Source organism: Daucus carota, chromosome 2, assembly GCF_001625215.2.
Source record: "Daucus carota subsp. sativus chromosome 2, DH1 v3.0, whole genome shotgun sequence".
Taxonomy (NCBI): Eukaryota; Viridiplantae; Streptophyta; class Magnoliopsida; order Apiales; family Apiaceae; genus Daucus; species Daucus carota.
The window spans coordinates 41,744,765-41,762,206 of NC_030382.2; the positions used below are offsets into that span (position 1 = coordinate 41,744,765).

General features: G+C 33.5%; 1 protein-coding gene across 1 annotated transcript; it reads left to right on the forward strand.

Moving 5' to 3' along the window:
* Positions 1–6,733: 6,733 nt before the first annotated feature.
* Positions 6,734–17,127, forward strand: LOC108209527 (uncharacterized). Its single transcript, XM_017380478.2, has 18 exons — positions 6,734–7,002; positions 7,646–7,715; positions 7,978–8,595; positions 8,680–8,868; positions 8,975–9,088; positions 9,531–9,589; positions 9,925–9,991; positions 10,083–10,134; positions 10,221–10,313; positions 10,572–10,655; positions 10,762–11,183; positions 12,956–13,017; positions 13,690–13,759; positions 14,644–14,724; positions 14,816–14,917; positions 15,243–15,367; positions 15,774–15,891; positions 16,634–17,127. The coding sequence occupies exons 1-18, from the start codon at positions 6,947–6,949 to the stop codon at positions 16,754–16,756; spliced, it is 2,505 nt and encodes an 834-aa protein (XP_017235967.1). The 5' UTR covers positions 6,734–6,946; the 3' UTR covers positions 16,757–17,127.
* Positions 17,128–17,442: the final 315 nt, after the last annotated feature.

Consider the following 17,442-nt stretch of genomic DNA (forward strand, 5'->3'; position numbering starts at 1 on the left):
TTTTACAGTTTTTAAAATATGTTGTTTCATGAATTATTTTATTTTTTCCTTCTGAATAAAAATTTAGTTTTTGAATTTTCATACACAAAAATAAAATCTCTAAGATAAGCTGCGAAACTATGTTCATAAGAGTTTGAAAGTACGTGCCAAGTGGCAGAAAAAACTGTATGCAAATGAGAGAGACGGATGGAGTAATAATAACACAAAATGATGCATTGTAGAGGATGATCATTGAAGATTGGGTTTTCCTATCTGTATTTATTTATCTTCATCTTGAAAATTGTAATAAGATAAAGCTATTAGAAATTATAAATATATACCTTGCGCAATGAAAGATTATTCAATATATGGGGACATCTACACCCCCGGCCTCAGTTAATGTAACTCGCGAGTACGAACACAGGACTGTCACATGTTTTTTTATGTGGGCGTGTCCATTGTGACGCTACTGTTTTCATGGATGTTGGCGTCGACTGAATTGTTCGGGAAAACCTTTGTAATCATTTTTATTGTCGATAGTATTTATATTCACTTTGTTAAGCAAATTTAGCCTGTTTTATTTCCTACTCAGGTTGTAGTGTCAATTCGGTGATTTGTCCCGATCGAGTTTCAGTATTTTAATGAATGTATTTTGTCAAAAAAAAATTATAAAGATACACTTAAAAGAGATCTTAGGCTGAATTTGTCAATTTAAACTTTAATAGTGAAAGGTAATGCATCGTATCACTCAATTAGACTTTATCTTATCAGGGATGAATCGCTTAAAGTCGTTGATTTCATATTGATTACATGTTTTAGATAAATTATAGGGAAATTTTGATTTTATTCTTATAATTTTGTGGTGAATTCTGTTACTTCGATGGTTCTTATTTACGGTAATAGTATGTATTGTGAGTTATGTGATATACGTATATCGTTTTTGTTGAATGTTGAATTTTCTTCAGCATCTACTTACATTGTTTATTTGTGCCTCTTTTGTTTTCTTTTTCTGTCTGTCTATTTATTTGGGCTGGGCTTTGGTTTCGGCGGTAAGCTCCGGTCTGCTAATTGAAACCAGTGCGTCCTCGATTTTCAATACGCAGATCTCGTGTTGGGCCTGCTGCAGGCTGCAGCACTCGATAAACTTAAATCCAGATAAATTAAAAGAGCATCTCCAACTTTGGGGTTAAAATTAATGGACTAAATTGGACCAACATTATCATTTTAAGATAACTGGTTGAGAAGCCGCGCGTTGCGGCGGCCTATAAAAATTATATTAATAATTTTTATATTAATATTTGTAGAATGCAATAATTTTATGATCGTTTATAAAAAAATATATTAATGTTTCAAAATTAATATTTGTAGGATAAAATAAAGTTTGTATAATAAAAATCTTGATGTAATACCAATACTAATATATAAAATTACAAAATTGGACTATAATTCATGGTGAAAAATGAAAATAAATTTCTACACATAATTAACAGTTTAAAGCACGACGAATCTTAATTTTTTTTGTGTTTTTTTAAATCATGTTCTTACATTGTCACTTTCCTCTAATTTTTTTTGGATTTGATTGTGCACAAAAACATCTAGATTAAATCCGTAAGATAGCGGTCTATAACTTCACTTGCTTATAAGCACCTTTATTTTTTAATACTGTATAAACAGCCTTCACTTAAAAGTTGCTTGAATGGAGCAAACAGATAACGCATGAATAATAATTTCCTCTATACAAAGTAAATCATATAAAAATTAACAACAACAAACATATCCGATTAACAAAACAAATATTATAAAAGAATAACCAACAAAGATACATCACTAGTAGTTAATTTATTGATATTGTCCATCAATACTATGTCATGACTATATTCTTCTCCCCTGTTACATAGCGGTCTATAACTAACTTTGCTTGCAACAACCTTTATTTTTTTTAATACCGTATAAACAGCCTTCACTTATCGTTAGTAAGAGAACTATCATGAGAGAGAGGTAGGGTTGTGGTATTGAGAAAGAGGAGGTTGTGTTTAGATGATTTAAAGCCCTACAACCTATAAGGATATTTATAGATGCAGGTCTGTAACTAACTTTGCTTGCAACAACCTTTATTTTTTTAATACCGTATAAACAGCCTTCACTTATCGTTAGTAAGAGAACTATCATGAGAGAGAGGTAGGGTTGTGGTATTGAGAGAGAGGAGGTTGTGTTTAGATGATTCAAAGTCCTACAACCTATAAGAGTATTTATAGGTGCAGAGAGACTTGTGTGCTACTCTTTCCCATAATTAAATAATCTGAAACAAAATCAAATTAAAACTTTCAAGTTACTATATTCCATAAATAATCTGAAATAAAATCAGATTCTGAAACTTGCTTCTAATATATCTGAAACTAAAAAAGATTAGTTTTAAATTTTGATATTTTTCGTCCAAAAATTTTAGAAAATTAGAAAAATAGAACGGAGCGATGTGAGAGGCGCCATCTACCCGCCCCTCGCTTCTCCTTTATATAAGTATATTGATATTATATTTTATCTTAGACAATTTGAAATGATAATAAATAAATGTAGTCGGTGCTGTCGGAACAAAATATATTATATTGGTTGAGCAAATTTTATACAATATAAGTCCAATTTTGTCTATAACTTTTAACAAACACAGTGGGACATATTCTAAGATATTGCGTAAAATTTGCTAAAATAGGCCCACAAGGATTGGGTTAACTGGTTAAAGACGGGAATTGTATCCTCTTTGTCACATGTTCGACTCCCGAAAGAGAGGAGAATTGGTGATTATGCCTCCCGCACAAGAGCCTATCACTTAAGTGCGGTTAACCTTGGTTCACATGGTTTGCAGGCTATTGCCTTGTGGAGTTACCGCACCCGAAAGGTAGCGGTTGCGGGTTCCATATTAGGAAAAAATATATATGCCAAAATGGTAAGACATTTTTGCTTGCATGATTATATTTTTAAAATGATATTTTATTATTTTAAACTGTCATAAATAAAATACATATGTTTTAGCATCCTGTCAATCATAATCAAAATTATCCAAATAAACATTTTAAACTCACATATTATCACATTAACTTATAAATCATAATTTTAAATTCAGCCAAACCGATTCTAAATTATAGTCTTCTCCGATTTAGTTCACTCGAAACACAACTTATTAAAATGATAAACGACAACATTCCTATAAAATTTCTTCCAAAAAAAAAACATTCCTGTATAAAAAAATAAACATCCACCGCAAGGCTTGAAATTAAACTATAGCGATCAATTTAGCAAAAATAACGCTACTGAGAATCAACCACCTAATTTTATAAAACATGATAGACTGACAGAGACATCTAAAGGTGCCATTTAATTGTTCAACAACATGATACAAGCGACTTTTATTATTGCTCGACCAGATTATCCTCTCTCCACACTTTTTGTTTTCAGGCTCTCCCCACAAAGGTTAAAAACAGCGATACGGGGATACTAAAAAGTCACCAATCATGCCTTGTGAAATGATTTAATCACTACAAAATCTTTTCATCTGTAATTAAGTTCTCCTTAGCCACGATCTCAATAATTAAAGTTTAAGAAGTTAAAATATTTGTAGGGGGTTTAATTAATGGATCGAGAGATACAATATAAACTAAGGTTTCACATGTTACACTTACCAAAATTATGGAGTCCAGTTTAGCAGAAAAGTTATCGAGTTATTACTGTTTTCTTAATAGTATTATTTATTTTATGTATATATAAACCTTATTTGTTTTTACAACGAATTATTTTTATGCAGCCAAGATTTATATACAAAATACAAACCAAGCGCAAGTGCGCAACTAGAGATCTACTCCCTCTGTCCCATAATACATGTGATTTTGATTTTTTTTTATGTAATTTGAGGTGCAAATAAAACATATGTCTATATATTATTTTAATTTTTTTTTCTGAATAAAAATATAGATGTTATACTTTTATTCAGAAAAAAAAAATTGAAAAATAATATATAGAAGTATGTTATATTTACACATCAAATTACGTGTAAAAAGTCAAAGTGACATGTATTTTGGGACGGAGAGTACAATGCAGCTGATAAAAAATTGAACATAAGAAGGTGGACTTCGAAATTACTTGATATTTAGATCTATCTCAATATAAGTAGTTAATGCTTAAATTGTACTTGTCGGCAGAGTTGGTTAATAAGGAACAGGAAAATAAATTGTTGATGCGACTATAGATATTGGGGCCGTTTGGGTTAGCTTAAAAGAAGTGACTTCTTGCTTATAGTAAAGAAGTGGAGTAGAAGTGAGAAATAAATAAGTTAATAAAGTGTTTGGAAAAGAAGCAGAAGCTGTGAGAGAGAAGCTAGCATTCTCAGCTTCTTAAAAGTGCTTCTACTTCTTTGCACAAACGGGTCAAGAGAAGCAGAAGTCAGAAGTAGATTTTGATTCTCTTGGCCAAACAGGCCCATAGATATATCAAGAAGAACTGAAGATGCGATCCGTACTACAACCGTGAACTATTTACACATGATGTTACTTCCCCGGAATATGTAAAGTGTAAACTAACTCGCGTTTTCTATGCACAGGTCTAAGGGTCTGTTTGGGAGTGCTGTTAAAAATTGCTGTGCTGTCAGAAAAAGTGCTGGTAAAAGAAGTGCTGTTGTAGAAATCAGATAACTGTTTGGTAATTTTTTGATATTTACTTATTTTGAGTTATAATATAAAAAAAATAATGTTTTTGGTGAGGTTTTATAATGAAATTTATAACAGCATTCTGCAAAAGCTGAAAAGCAGCTTTTTCCAAAAGCATGGGAGGACCTGCTTTTTCTAACCGCAGCTTTTCAGCTAAAAGCTGCTGTTCAGAAAAGCTGCTTTTCGATTTACCAAACAGTTTTTCACCTGCTTTTCAGCAAAAAGCTGCTGTTGCTGTCTGCAACAGCAACCCCAAACAGTACCTAAATTTAAATCCAAACCTTTTTTCCCCTAAATCTGAATCGTTAAGTTGGAGACGGTAGATTATTGGACTGGTTTGTTATTTAAACTCAAATTTGTTCAGAAATATGTTTTATTTACTCGTGAAACTTTATTCAATTTTCCTTATTATGTTTGATTAGTCGTGGTGCTATGTTGGACACTTGGACTTGCTTGTTTATTAAACCAAATCTTAACCGAAACATGATTATAATGAAAATTGTTACGATGAATCGGAAAGGAACTAATTTAATTAATTATATTGGGATATGTTATCTGCGTATAGCATCTCCGAAGCCCATAGCTAAAAACTTATTCAGTATATCAAATATAAAAAATATAACCAACGCCTTCAAAAAACGACCAATCCAACTATAGTCTCCTCTTATTCAACCTCGTGTAGAAGGCTATATTTGTCGATCCACTACAGATTTGTAAAAAATCTGTAAGAATATTACACATCATTTGTTACCATATTAAAGTGATACTATCTATTTATAACAACCTAAACTATTAATAAAAGCATCTCCGATCATGAGAAACCTTAGTTGACATACCAAAATTAAAAATTATAGCAAACGCATTCAAAAAACGACACTCCAGTCATACCCGACCCTTATCTATAATTACAGCGAAGCGAACCTCATATGGATGACTATATGTCGAGCCGCTACAAGTCTGTAGGAAATCCGTAAGAATATTAAAGTGATAGATTCTACTTGTAGCAAATTAAGATGTTAATAACATACTATTTTTATATTATAGCCAACCAATATAGCCAACACCATCAAAGCAAAATGTCTTACAGGTTCAGCAAATTTTTCATAATATCCTACAAATCTAATTTAGCCAACTATTATATCCAACTCAGATGCTCTGACATACTATTTTTAAATTATAGCCAACCAATATAACTAATACCATCAAAGCAAAATGTATTACATCTCCAGCAAATTTTACATAACGCCATACAGATCTAATTTAACCGACTATTATAGCCAACACCATTAGAGATACTCCTGTTATATCTAGGATATCGTCGAATATGATTTGAATTGTTCAATCTAAGCCGCGCGCGTGTGTGTATATATATATATATATATATATATATATATAATTATAAACACCACCTTGATTTATATAGATATTTTTAAAATTAAATGAATTTACACAAACTTATTATTTTTAATGTTCTTTTTGGAATGGATTGGACTTTAAAATGCCTTAGAGCATCTCCAACGACGTTGACTATAATCGTTGGCTAAATTGAACCTGTAAGACATTATGTAAATTTGCTGAACCTGTAAGTCATTGTACTTCAATGGTATTGGCTATATTGGTTGGCTATAATTTAAAAACTGAATGTTATTAATTAATATTTTAGTTTGTTAAAATAGAATATATTAGTTTAATATGATAATGAATGATGTGCAATCATACTACAGATTTTTTACAGACCTGTAGAGGTTCGACAAATATAGTCATCCATAGGAGGTTGACTAAAATTATAGACAACAGATTCACGTGGTTGGAGTATGATTTTTTCAACATTAGATAAATTTTTTATATTTGGAATGACAACTCATTTTTTAGTTAAGGGATTTGTATGGTTGGAGATGCTCTTACAAAACAAAACTTAAGTAATACTAGTATTAAATTACATAAATTAAAAATAAGTCGAACGATGAAATTGATGAACCTAAAAAGAAGGAATAGTCCACTCGTATCCCGTGCAGCAGAAACCGTAAATAAAATGTTTAAAATAAAGAAAGTGTCGACGCTAATTTCGCCATATCCATGTGACATGACTCGCTTCTCTCTCTACTTTCCATATCTTCGTATCATCCGCTTCTAGAGAGAGAAACTCCACACTGACTCACTTAAGCTCCCACACACTTTGATCAAACTCTAATTCATCTTCTATTCAACAACATCTTTACATACAAAACATCTGTATCTATATTTTATCCACATTTCTACCGTTTTAGCGAAGCATGAAGGCGAAAGTAGTTGTGCTCAATCCTCCTCTCAACACGTTCGAGCATAAGAGGTTGATTTGTTGTTTCTTTTTGTGTTTGTTTGATTTCTAGGATTTTTATTCGATTTATTGTGAATTTTGTGCTTGTTTTGAATTGTTATAGTTCGATTTGTGTTGTGTGGTGATTGGTTGTTTGTTTTGTTGATTTTTGAATGTTGTTGTTTTAGTGATTGTTAGGATTTGGATCTCTAATTGTGTGATTTGAGTGAGTGCAATTTGTATGATTACTGCTCAAATTAAAATTCGGTTTAGTTAAATGAGTAGGATCTCTAATTGAAATCTGAGGTGTAGTAGTTTGACTTTGCACTGATGTAATGTATTTGTTTGAGTGTTTTTACTGCTGAATTAACCGACACATTATTATGATGCAAATGGCGGAGAATTTTAGATTAAAAGCTTGCGTTTGATGTGGTTTATGAAGTGTAAGTTAAGTGTTCACACTGGAGTGGTTTTCGAGTGCAAGGAACCTCACTGGGAAATGAGAGAAGTCAGAAAATAAGTGGAATTATCTTTGCTAGCTGAATATTGGCTTTTCAGCTGCTTATTAACTGAATGATATTTAGGAACTAGTCAGTGCACGAGTTAAATGTTGAAATGTGACGAGGAATGTATACTGGAATCAGATTTTTATGCTGTTTGTTCTACTTGTATACAGGGATGCTTACGGGTTTGCTATCAGACCTCAGCATTTACAAAGATATCGTGAATATGCTAAAATATATAAGGTATTTATGGTTCTTTGTCAATATTGATCCCTGTTTGTTTGTCGAGTTAATTTTTAAAAGTATTGGACCAAATTTTGTTTTATGTTTGAAGTGCTACTGCTAGTACTTTTTTAATATGGGCAGTAAACATACGCAGTATTTTAGAATTTTTGACAATATTCTCTTGTAACCATTTAAAAGTTGTAAGACAGTTAAAGACATTGTTTATCATACCTTCTGTTTAATTTTTTGAATGGTTATTGTGTATTAATAATGGATGCAGGAGGAAGAGGAGGAAAGATCAGATAGGTGGTCAGACTTTCTGGATCGGCAAGCAGAGTCTGCGGAGTTGGCTATGAATGAGTTATCTACATTAGAGATTGATGCACCATTGGCAGCTGATGCAACTGAAGAGGTAGCTGATGATAGTTTAAAGAAGCATGATTTAGATGATACTAAGCATGACTTGAATGAAAGGGGTCCCCATTCTGATAGTATAAATGAAGATGTTTTGGGAGAAGAAGAGGTACCACTTCCTAAGCAGAAACAAATTCATCGTATCCTAACATGGAGTCAGATCAGACCATCCCTCAGTGCTATTGAAGATATGATGAGTGGTCGTGTGAAGAAGAGGACCTACACTGAAAGTGCAAGCGAAAAGCCTCTTTCGACCACTGAAGAGACAAAACCTCCTAAAGGAGGATCCGAAGATGACTCGGAGGAAGAGTTCTATGATGTTGAGCGGTCTGATTCTCCTCAAGATATCCAATTGAATGACTCTGTAAGCGCCCCTGCAATTGGTGATACTGCTGACATTGCTCCTACAGAATCTTCTTTTCCTTGGAAAGAAGAACTGGAGTGTCTGGTTCAAGGAGGAGTTCCAATGGCTTTACGGGGAGAGGTAGATAACTCATCTGGTTCCTTGTTGTCTCTAATCTCAAATGTAAGAATTTGTTTAAGACGCGCTGTATTTTTTCTATTCCAGCTTTGGCAAGCTTTTGTGGGTGTCAGAACACGCAGGGTTGAGAAATATTATCAAGATTTGCTTGCTCTAGACAATGGTTCTGGTGATATAACTGAACATCCTAGTTCTGAATTGGACACCAGTGGTATTGGTCCAGCGACAGAAGAACCCATTGATGTACCTGCGAAATGGAAAGGGCAGATTGAGAAGGTTTATTCATGCATCAGATTGATCTCTAGCGATATATATTATAATTGTAAGTGTCATATAATAATTCAAAGATACAAATGAACTGTATCTGGTATATTATATGCAGGATTTACCTAGGACTTTCCCCGGTCATCCTGCTCTAGATGAGGATGGTAGAAATTCTTTGAGGCGTTTACTGACAGCGTATGCCAGGCATAATCCTTCTGTTGGGTACTGCCAGGTACTTGTTATCTCTGCACTATATGTTTGTAACATTGTGGCCTCCCATCTCCAAGTATTTCCATCTGTAGATTTAGCAAGTTAGCTACTCCCTCCGTCCCATTTAATTCTATACGTTCACTATTTGGTACGCACTCTAATGCTTCTATAAAATATGGTTCTATAACTTAATTTTTAAGATTTATTTTTTCTGAATAAAAACTTAGTAATTAAATTTTTATTCAGAAAAAAAAAGTTGAAATAAAATAAAATTATAGAACTGTAGTTTAGAGGAGCATTAAAGTGCGTGCCGCTCCCCCTCCGTATACAACTCAGGGGGACGGAGGGAGTATTTGGAATCCTTTTGTGCTAACTTTACATATTCAGAAAAATAGCCGTAAAATGTCCTTCCCAAGTTGCAATAATTGTGTAACCTCTAATTATTGGTTTTCTTGTTTACACAGGCTATGAATTTCTTTGCAGGCTTATTATTGCTTTTGATGCCCGAGGAAAATGCTTTTTGGTGGGTTTCCATTTATGTCAACTTTTATTGTCTTTCAGTTGAATAGAGCCTAGGTCTTTTCTGGAATGAAAGGTTTCAATATCATCCCGAATTCAAGAGTTCCATAGTTGTTTTGTATCCCCGGATTACACACACACACATACAGTCACGGGTTTTATCTTTAACAAGTACAAGAACACCCCAAATAGCTTGGTTCGCTGGGACATTACCTGAGAAGTTGGGCTATGCATTTCGTTTAGTATTTTGTATTTCCATGGATAACATTTTTGTTTTGAAACTAATAAAATGTTCACTATAAAAACTAGCTTTTTAATTGAAGATTGACAAACTCGTAGGGCTTTAATGGGCATCCTTGATGATTACTTTGAGGGGTATTATTCAGAGGAAATGATAGAGTCTCAGGTAGGTTTTTCTTACAATTTTTTAAAATTGGATTTGTAGTATTAACGTTTTAGCATCATTTAAGTTGCTAAATTGTTCTTCGTTTCTGCAGGTTGATCAACTTGTTTTTGAGGAGTTGGTGCGAGAGAGATTTCCTAAATTGGGTTTGTTTCATTTAAATAGATTTGGAAATTTCCTTCTACAAGATTCTGTTAACAATAATTTATTCGGATATGTGCATCTTTTGCAGTCAATCATCTAGACTACCTCGGGGTACAGGTGGCATGGGTCACTGGACCGTGGTTTCTTTCAATATTTATGAATATGTTGCCATGGGAAAGTGGTCAGTTTCCATTACTCCATATGTTCCTAGATAATTTGGTCATTATTTGTTAATAGTAGTAGAATACTAGCATCAAATATCTCTGCTTGCCTTTCTGTTACACGATCTTGCTCTGATTATTTATTACAGTAGTTTCTTTTCATTCACCAATAGTAATCATTATTAGTCTGTAATCGTTACTTTATATTTGAATCTTAGCCTACCTGAGGTTCATGATAATACTAACATTACATACCTTGCTCTTACTGTTTGCTACAGTTCTTAGAGTTTGGGACGTGCTTTTATTTGAGGGGAATCGTGTTATGCTATTCAGAACAGCGCTTGCTTTGATGGAGTTATATGGTTGTACTGAGTGAAGTGAAAGCGATAAGCTTTATTTTTTTATTTTTTGATTACATATATATCTGGTCATCTCATGTCAAAATTAATTATCCTCGGTATATTATAGGACCCGCGCTGGTGACAACCAAAGATGCTGGGGATGCAATAACGCTACTGCAATCATTGGCTGGTTCGACATTTGATAGCAGTCAACTTGTTTTGACTGCTTGCATGGGTTATCCAAATGTGAATGAATCAAGATTAGAAGCCTTGCGAAATAAACATAGACCATCTGTACTGGCTGCAATCCAAGAGAGATCAAGTGGGCTTCGGTCTTTGACGGATTCACAAAGCCTTGCATCTAAGCTATATATTTTTAAGCATGATGCAGTATCCTTAATTTCTGGTACCAAGAAAACAGATGCTGCGGATGAACGCACAGATGGGGATATAAATCATACAAGTTCATCTTTATCTAATTCAGATGATTTGTCTTCGAATGTTTCTGGGGTTACGGAGTTGGATTCTGTCCCTGATATTCAAGAGCAGGTAAATTTTCAATTTTGTGTTTCCCCTTCCCAATCTTTTTACATCACTTGTCATTTCTTACTTGTTTTAAGCTATCTCTATTGTATGCACAAATCTTTAGTTTGAATGTCATTGGTCCCAAAGGTTCAATATGCATATTGTGAACTTTATATATCGACTACAAAACTACCTAGGAGTCTCTAAACCATGACTTCCCTGGACTGCTGGCTGCAGAGAAACTTTCCTTTTCCAAGGAGGATCAGGATGATGTTGCATGTTGAAATAACCATACTACAGCCAGTATAACACTCTTGATTGTTTATATTTGGGTATTTTATGAGCAATTGAATCTAAGCATGAAAACCTTTAAGACCCCGTACCTGGCTAGAAGTTTGTGGATTCCTTGAGTGATATCATTTATTAAGGATAAGTTTAAAGGTCTACATATCTGGTCGAATATGCCTGTCTTCCAGCCATTTATATTTTATAATTAGTCCAGCTAACGACCATAATGTGATGTGAGACAGTAGTTATAAAGAAGAGATTGTTAATTAAAGCAAGGAATAGGATAAAACTGGTGTCGAACCACATAACATCCACTATCTAAAATGAAAATTAGGGTGTATAAAAATCACTTCCCCTATGTTTCACGTCAGCAGGAGGATACTATGATGGACCCCAGCTCAAGAAAGACGAGAGTGTAGTTTTTATATCAAGAATTTAGTAACTCTGAGAATTATAGTAGATTACATTTTCTCACATATATGAGTAAAACAGAGAACTTAACAATTAAATTCCTAAAAATTAGGAAAATAGTCAAATCAAGGTCTACCTGTTTATACTGATTAAGTAACTTTAGTGAATACCGGGAACAACTTTTTTAACTCTATAAAGTACTAAAATAATTAGTAATATTTCCAATATGCAATTTATCTGATAGATTTGAACTCTATGATTTGTAATAATTAACTTAATTTATAATTAATAACATAAATTAAATACAAATTTGTTTCTTAATTTCTTGCTCTGCATCGTACTGTGATGCAATATAGTCTAATCACAAGTTACGAATTGAGCTTGAATAATGTCTGATATATTGTGGAGATTGTTGCGGAAGATTAAATGAGCAGAAGTCACATGGCATGATTGACTGTTTCAGTTGCAAAAAGCAGCGAGAGTGGAATAGTTAAAATGTTTCTGCCCTTGGGTATACTTTAATAGTCTTTAATTGAAATTAAGGTGACATTGTTCAATAACCACTATAGAGCCAGTTGATATCTCCGCAACTTTTATCATTTATCTGTTAGCATGTTGTCACTACCAGAATACAAGTCTGCCAGTTCCACTTTATTTGCAATGGTGGAGAATGCACAATCGTCTAAAAGTAATTTTGGCTTTGGGTGATGTAGCTTTGGGTGATGTATATTTGAATCATGTGAGCAGTAAGATTCATAAATATGAAATTGTATTAGATTGGTGGGTGAAATGTGGAGTTATAAAGTTTTTACTGAGTAGTGGTAGTGACTGTTATTATATAATAATATAATTTGGACAAACTAGAAGGGATTAGTCCTGCAATAAAGGAAGTGATGGGAATTAGGACTTCAAAAATTTTCACACTGAAGCACTGAATTAGGAGAAAGCGAGTGTTGGGATTAAAGGCATTTAAATTATTTTGATATAAATATCTGGATTAATCTTTAAACACACTCAACCATAAGAATAACTTCATAAATCTGCTCTACCTTTTCCTGAGAACCTGTTTGGAATTATGAAATTTTAAACCCGTGCAGGTGGTTTGGCTTAAGGCTGAATTATGCAAGTTGCTCGAGGATAAACGTTCTGCAATACTCAGGTTATATTATTTGCTTTGATACGTGATTGCCAAAATTATGTATTTATTTATTTCTTTTGTCAGGTGATTGCCAAAATTATTATAAATAAAATAAATAGACTTTTTTTGTATTTGCAACCTTTCTAGGTTGCTGTTGTTTTGCAACCTTGTTAGGTTGCTGTTGTTATAGTAACACATCTCATGATGACTACAACTTGTTGTAACATCTAAATTTTTTGTTCTGTTTTGATTAATTTTCAGTATGGACCTGATTCACTTGTCAATAGAATATATGTTACTGTTATAGTATTAGTTAAACATTTTGAACTGTTATTTATCTTGAGGTTTTTGATTTTTTGCCAGTTCACTTGATCCTCTACTTTCTAATGTTATTAAGTTAGGTATTTGTTGATTCTTTCTTCTTAGATTGATTGTATTTTTAACTCCAAAGTGAGGGAACTAGCTGCTTGCACAGTTAGTGACCCATTGGACCTCATCCGGAGAATCTGTTGATTTTAGTCGGTGTGGAAGATGCAAGATACTCTTTCTGTCTTCAAAACCAAGAGACAGACTTCATTAAATGCCTATTCTTTACAATGTCACTGTGTGTGTGTATCAAATCTGAGATATTTTTGTATAATCCTGTATGCAGCAATAGAAGGGTTTTAAATGTTTTGGTTGTTCTCTGTCCAGAGCTGAGGAGTTGGAAACAGCTTTGATGGAGATGGTCAAACAGGATAATCGACGAGAACTGAGTGCAAAGGTATATTAGAAATTTTCACTTGCACAGACGTTCAGTTATTATTATTATTTTTTTTAGCCTTCTTGGTTTGATGTTTTTTCTGTTCTAGTCAGCCTTGTTTATTAACGCACCATGTATTGTTTGTAAGCATATAAATATTAGACTCGTCATTTTAGAAGAATCATCATATAACATGGCTTTAAATATTTCTTACTATATATTTTACTGACCTGCAAGATGTGCTTGTAGCTATTTCTTTTGTTAGCATAAATGCTTTTATGTTAGATAGTCTATGGTGTAATTTCCCTTTTCATCTTTGATACTCTTGCAATTTGCACATGATCATAATTGTCTGAACTGTTGAATTACCTACACTGTTAAATTTATCTTTATGCTGCTGCTCAGTGACGACTGACGAGAAAGATAGCGTGTTCTAGTTAGGTTGTCAATTTTCTTCTATATGAAGATTCTAATATATTTCAAGTTTTAAAGTAAAACTCTGCTGCAACTTCCTCTTTTAATGAGTTTTGGTTTGGTTTTACATTAATCTTGGTTTCCAGTATCCAGCTGTGTTTCCAAACTATATGTTAGGGGCAAAAAGGATGTCTAGTTCACTGCTACATGTATAGCTTATTTTATTTATTATATAGAAAAATCAGTGATTTTGTACTTTTTTTAGTTTTTTCCCTGGAGAATTACATTTTTTTACTTTTTGTTGGCAATAAGAAATGGGTTGTGCAAATTTTTGTCTCCATGTAAATCACACCCACCACAATGATTTTTAGAAATAATTTAGTAAATGTTGCTAAATCTCGGGATTGTTTTCTGCCTAACTTTATACTTCTATTTTATTCTCCTTTTTGGATGGCTCACAAAACTATCTGCAATAATTTTTTACTTTGCAGGTTGAACAATTAGAGCGAGATGTTGCTGAGCTCCAGCAGGCTCTTTCTGATAAGCAGGAACAAGAGAGTGTCATGCTTCAGGTTTTTGAACTATATATCTACGATGGTTGTTGATCTCCCGTACACTATACAGTTTATCACAATCATTATTTTTGGCGGACCTGTGTTATAGGTTCTGATGAGGGTAGAGCAAGAGCAAAGGTTAACTGAAGATGCTCGCAGATTCGCCGAGCAAGATGCGGAAGCTCAAAGATATGCTGCTCAAGTGCTTCAGGTACTGTTGCTAAATATTTATCTCTAATTCTTCTGTTGCTAGTATATGAATCGAGTGATTGTTAGTTGCCACAGATTAAAAAATCGATATGTGCTTGTTATATCTATGTATGATTATTTTGCGTTTATAAGAAGCACCATGCTCTTTTTTTCTGGTTCCGTTTTATAGCATCACTCTATATGAACCCTTGATCCTGTGCTTGGGGTTGTTTAGCTTTTAAATAAAGCTTAACTTGTCGTAATGTTTCTGCAAGCTTTCACGACTAGATTTTACTCTCTTTTTTTATTCCCCCAAGATTGTTATGACTGTAAAAACCTATCTGCAGGAGAAACTTGAAGCAACCACTGCCTCCTTAGCTGAAATGGAAAAAAGGGTTGTTATGGCTGAATCAATGTTGGAAGCTACTTTGCAGTACCAGTCTGGACAAAACAAAGCACAACCTTCCCCAAGGTAATTATTGTATCATGTTGATATTATGAGATATGATCCCTATCTTTTGTCCAAGGTACTTTGCCTTGTAACATTCATGTGACATAAGCAACGCTAGGGGTCTCAAAGCTTATTTCAAATTTCTTTTAAAACATGTCCTGAAATTGGGTGCTCAAAAATCAAGAACATGATGCCCTCTTTGCAATTCAGTGCATATAGGCTGCATCGTGGGTTTCTTTCTAAAGGAAGACCCATAGTATAGTTTCCTTTATGTTTAAGCATAATGATTTATAAAGCATATATGTTTAAAAACTTGTATTTTGTCTGCGTGATTACATCTGGGAAAAAGAGCATTAATGTAAGCGGTGTACTGTCTCTGTGTTTTTGGTCCAGTATATTAAATTATTAATTACAAGTTTCTCTTCAGATCCGTACAAGATTCTTCTGCAGTTCGAAGCAGTCAAGAAGCTTTACAAGAATTTCCAACAAGAAAGATCAGTTTGTTGTCTAGGCCATTTAATCTTGGCTGGCGTGAGAAGAACAAGGTTAGCGCACATGCTATTTCTTTGATTTGAAAACAATATGTCTCTCTTCTTGTCTGTTGGTTTTGGATTGTTTGTAAGAGGCCATCTTTCGGTGATTTTTGTACCCGATTTTTATATAATAGCATATAGAATGGTAATGTCATTTTCTCTTTAGTGAACTTTTTATCTCGGAATATAATAACTGATATTCGTGTCACTACAAAATTTGCTCTAATTACAAAAGGTAAGGCTGATCAATACCTTTATCATTTGGGGCTGGCAAATTGCTGGTGTTTTACATATGAACTAGTTTTTAAATCCTGAGGCATTAGAGGTGGTTTTACTTGTAGCTTTGAAAATTTTTCGGGTTGGTTATGCAGCCTGCACATCATTTCGGGTCCTGGGTTCCCCAGCCTGCACATCATTTCGGGACCTGGGTTCCGCAGCCTGCACATCGTTCCGGGACCTGTCGTGATATGTTTTACAATCTCATCTGTTTAGTTGTTCAAGTACTTGTTTCAGAAAATAAAATCCTAAACATCATAATTTCAGTTTCTCTATGATTTTAAAGTGATTGCCATATTTGAAAAAACTTTTGACTCATTGTGTTATGGTTAACAAGGACATCCTTGCTTAGTTAATCAATGGGTTCAAATTTGTGAATTTGGTAGTGATGGGTAATCAACTCCTTAAACCTATTCTTTTTGCTCATAATAAGGTTTCTGTAAAGGTATCAAACTAGTAATCAATATTAATGTTGCAGGAAAAACCTGCTAATGTTGAGGAGTCCGCTGAAGACAAATCTGCTAACGATAAAGAAAATCCAAGTTCACAGCAACTGGACACCAATGGCCATCAAATGGAGGAAATAGAGCTGAAAACATAAATGTCAACTTCTGGTATACTTTCTTGTTCATTTCCGTCCATCTCTCATGCTTTTGCTCATACAAGTGCACGTGAACTAGAAAATTCTGTCGATAACCTTGTGGTTTTTCTTGGTGTTTTATGTCTTTGGAGTATATTCAGTGTTTATCATAGTTTAGCAACATAGATTTTTTTTGCTCGTACAGTCTTCCCCCCTTGTTCACATTCATTTAGTGCCATCTAAAAGCTCATAAAATTCCAATCTATTGCTTGGGATTTCTTTAGGTTGTAATAGCAATAGCCACAGTATAGATTTGTAAAAGTAACTTTTGTAGTCTGTTACATATTTACAAGATTTTATGATCATCGATAAATAATATTTGTATTTCTGCATTGCTAAATATTATTTACTTGTTTACTTAGAATTGAAAATAAAGATAATTAGCAGTAGTTGGTACCTATGGAATATCATACAGCATGTGCAATACTTGTGTATGTTATGCAGTTTTAAAAGCAGCAACAAACTTTGCTTATAGAAAACATTATAATTGATGGGTCACCCATCCTTAAAATAGAACCTTATAGCCGCTAAGGATCTGTTGCAGAACCTTAAATTTTAAATAGATTTTCAGGATCTAAATCTAAAAATATGTTTTTTGCATCATTGTGTGTGTTCAAATTTTTTTTAAAAATATAATACATAAACAC

Coding starts and splice junctions, on each gene's coding strand:
- LOC108209527 (XM_017380478.2), top strand. CDS start 6,947: ATGAAGGCGAAAGTAGTTGTGCTCAATCCTCCTCTCAACACGTTCGAG. Junction 9,590..9,924: donor CCCGAGGAAAATGCTTTTTG/GTGGGTTTCCAT, acceptor ACAAACTCGTAG/GGCTTTAATGGGCATCCTTG. Junction 10,656..10,761: donor TGCTTTGATGGAGTTATATG/GTTGTACTGAGT, acceptor GGTATATTATAG/GACCCGCGCTGGTGACAACC.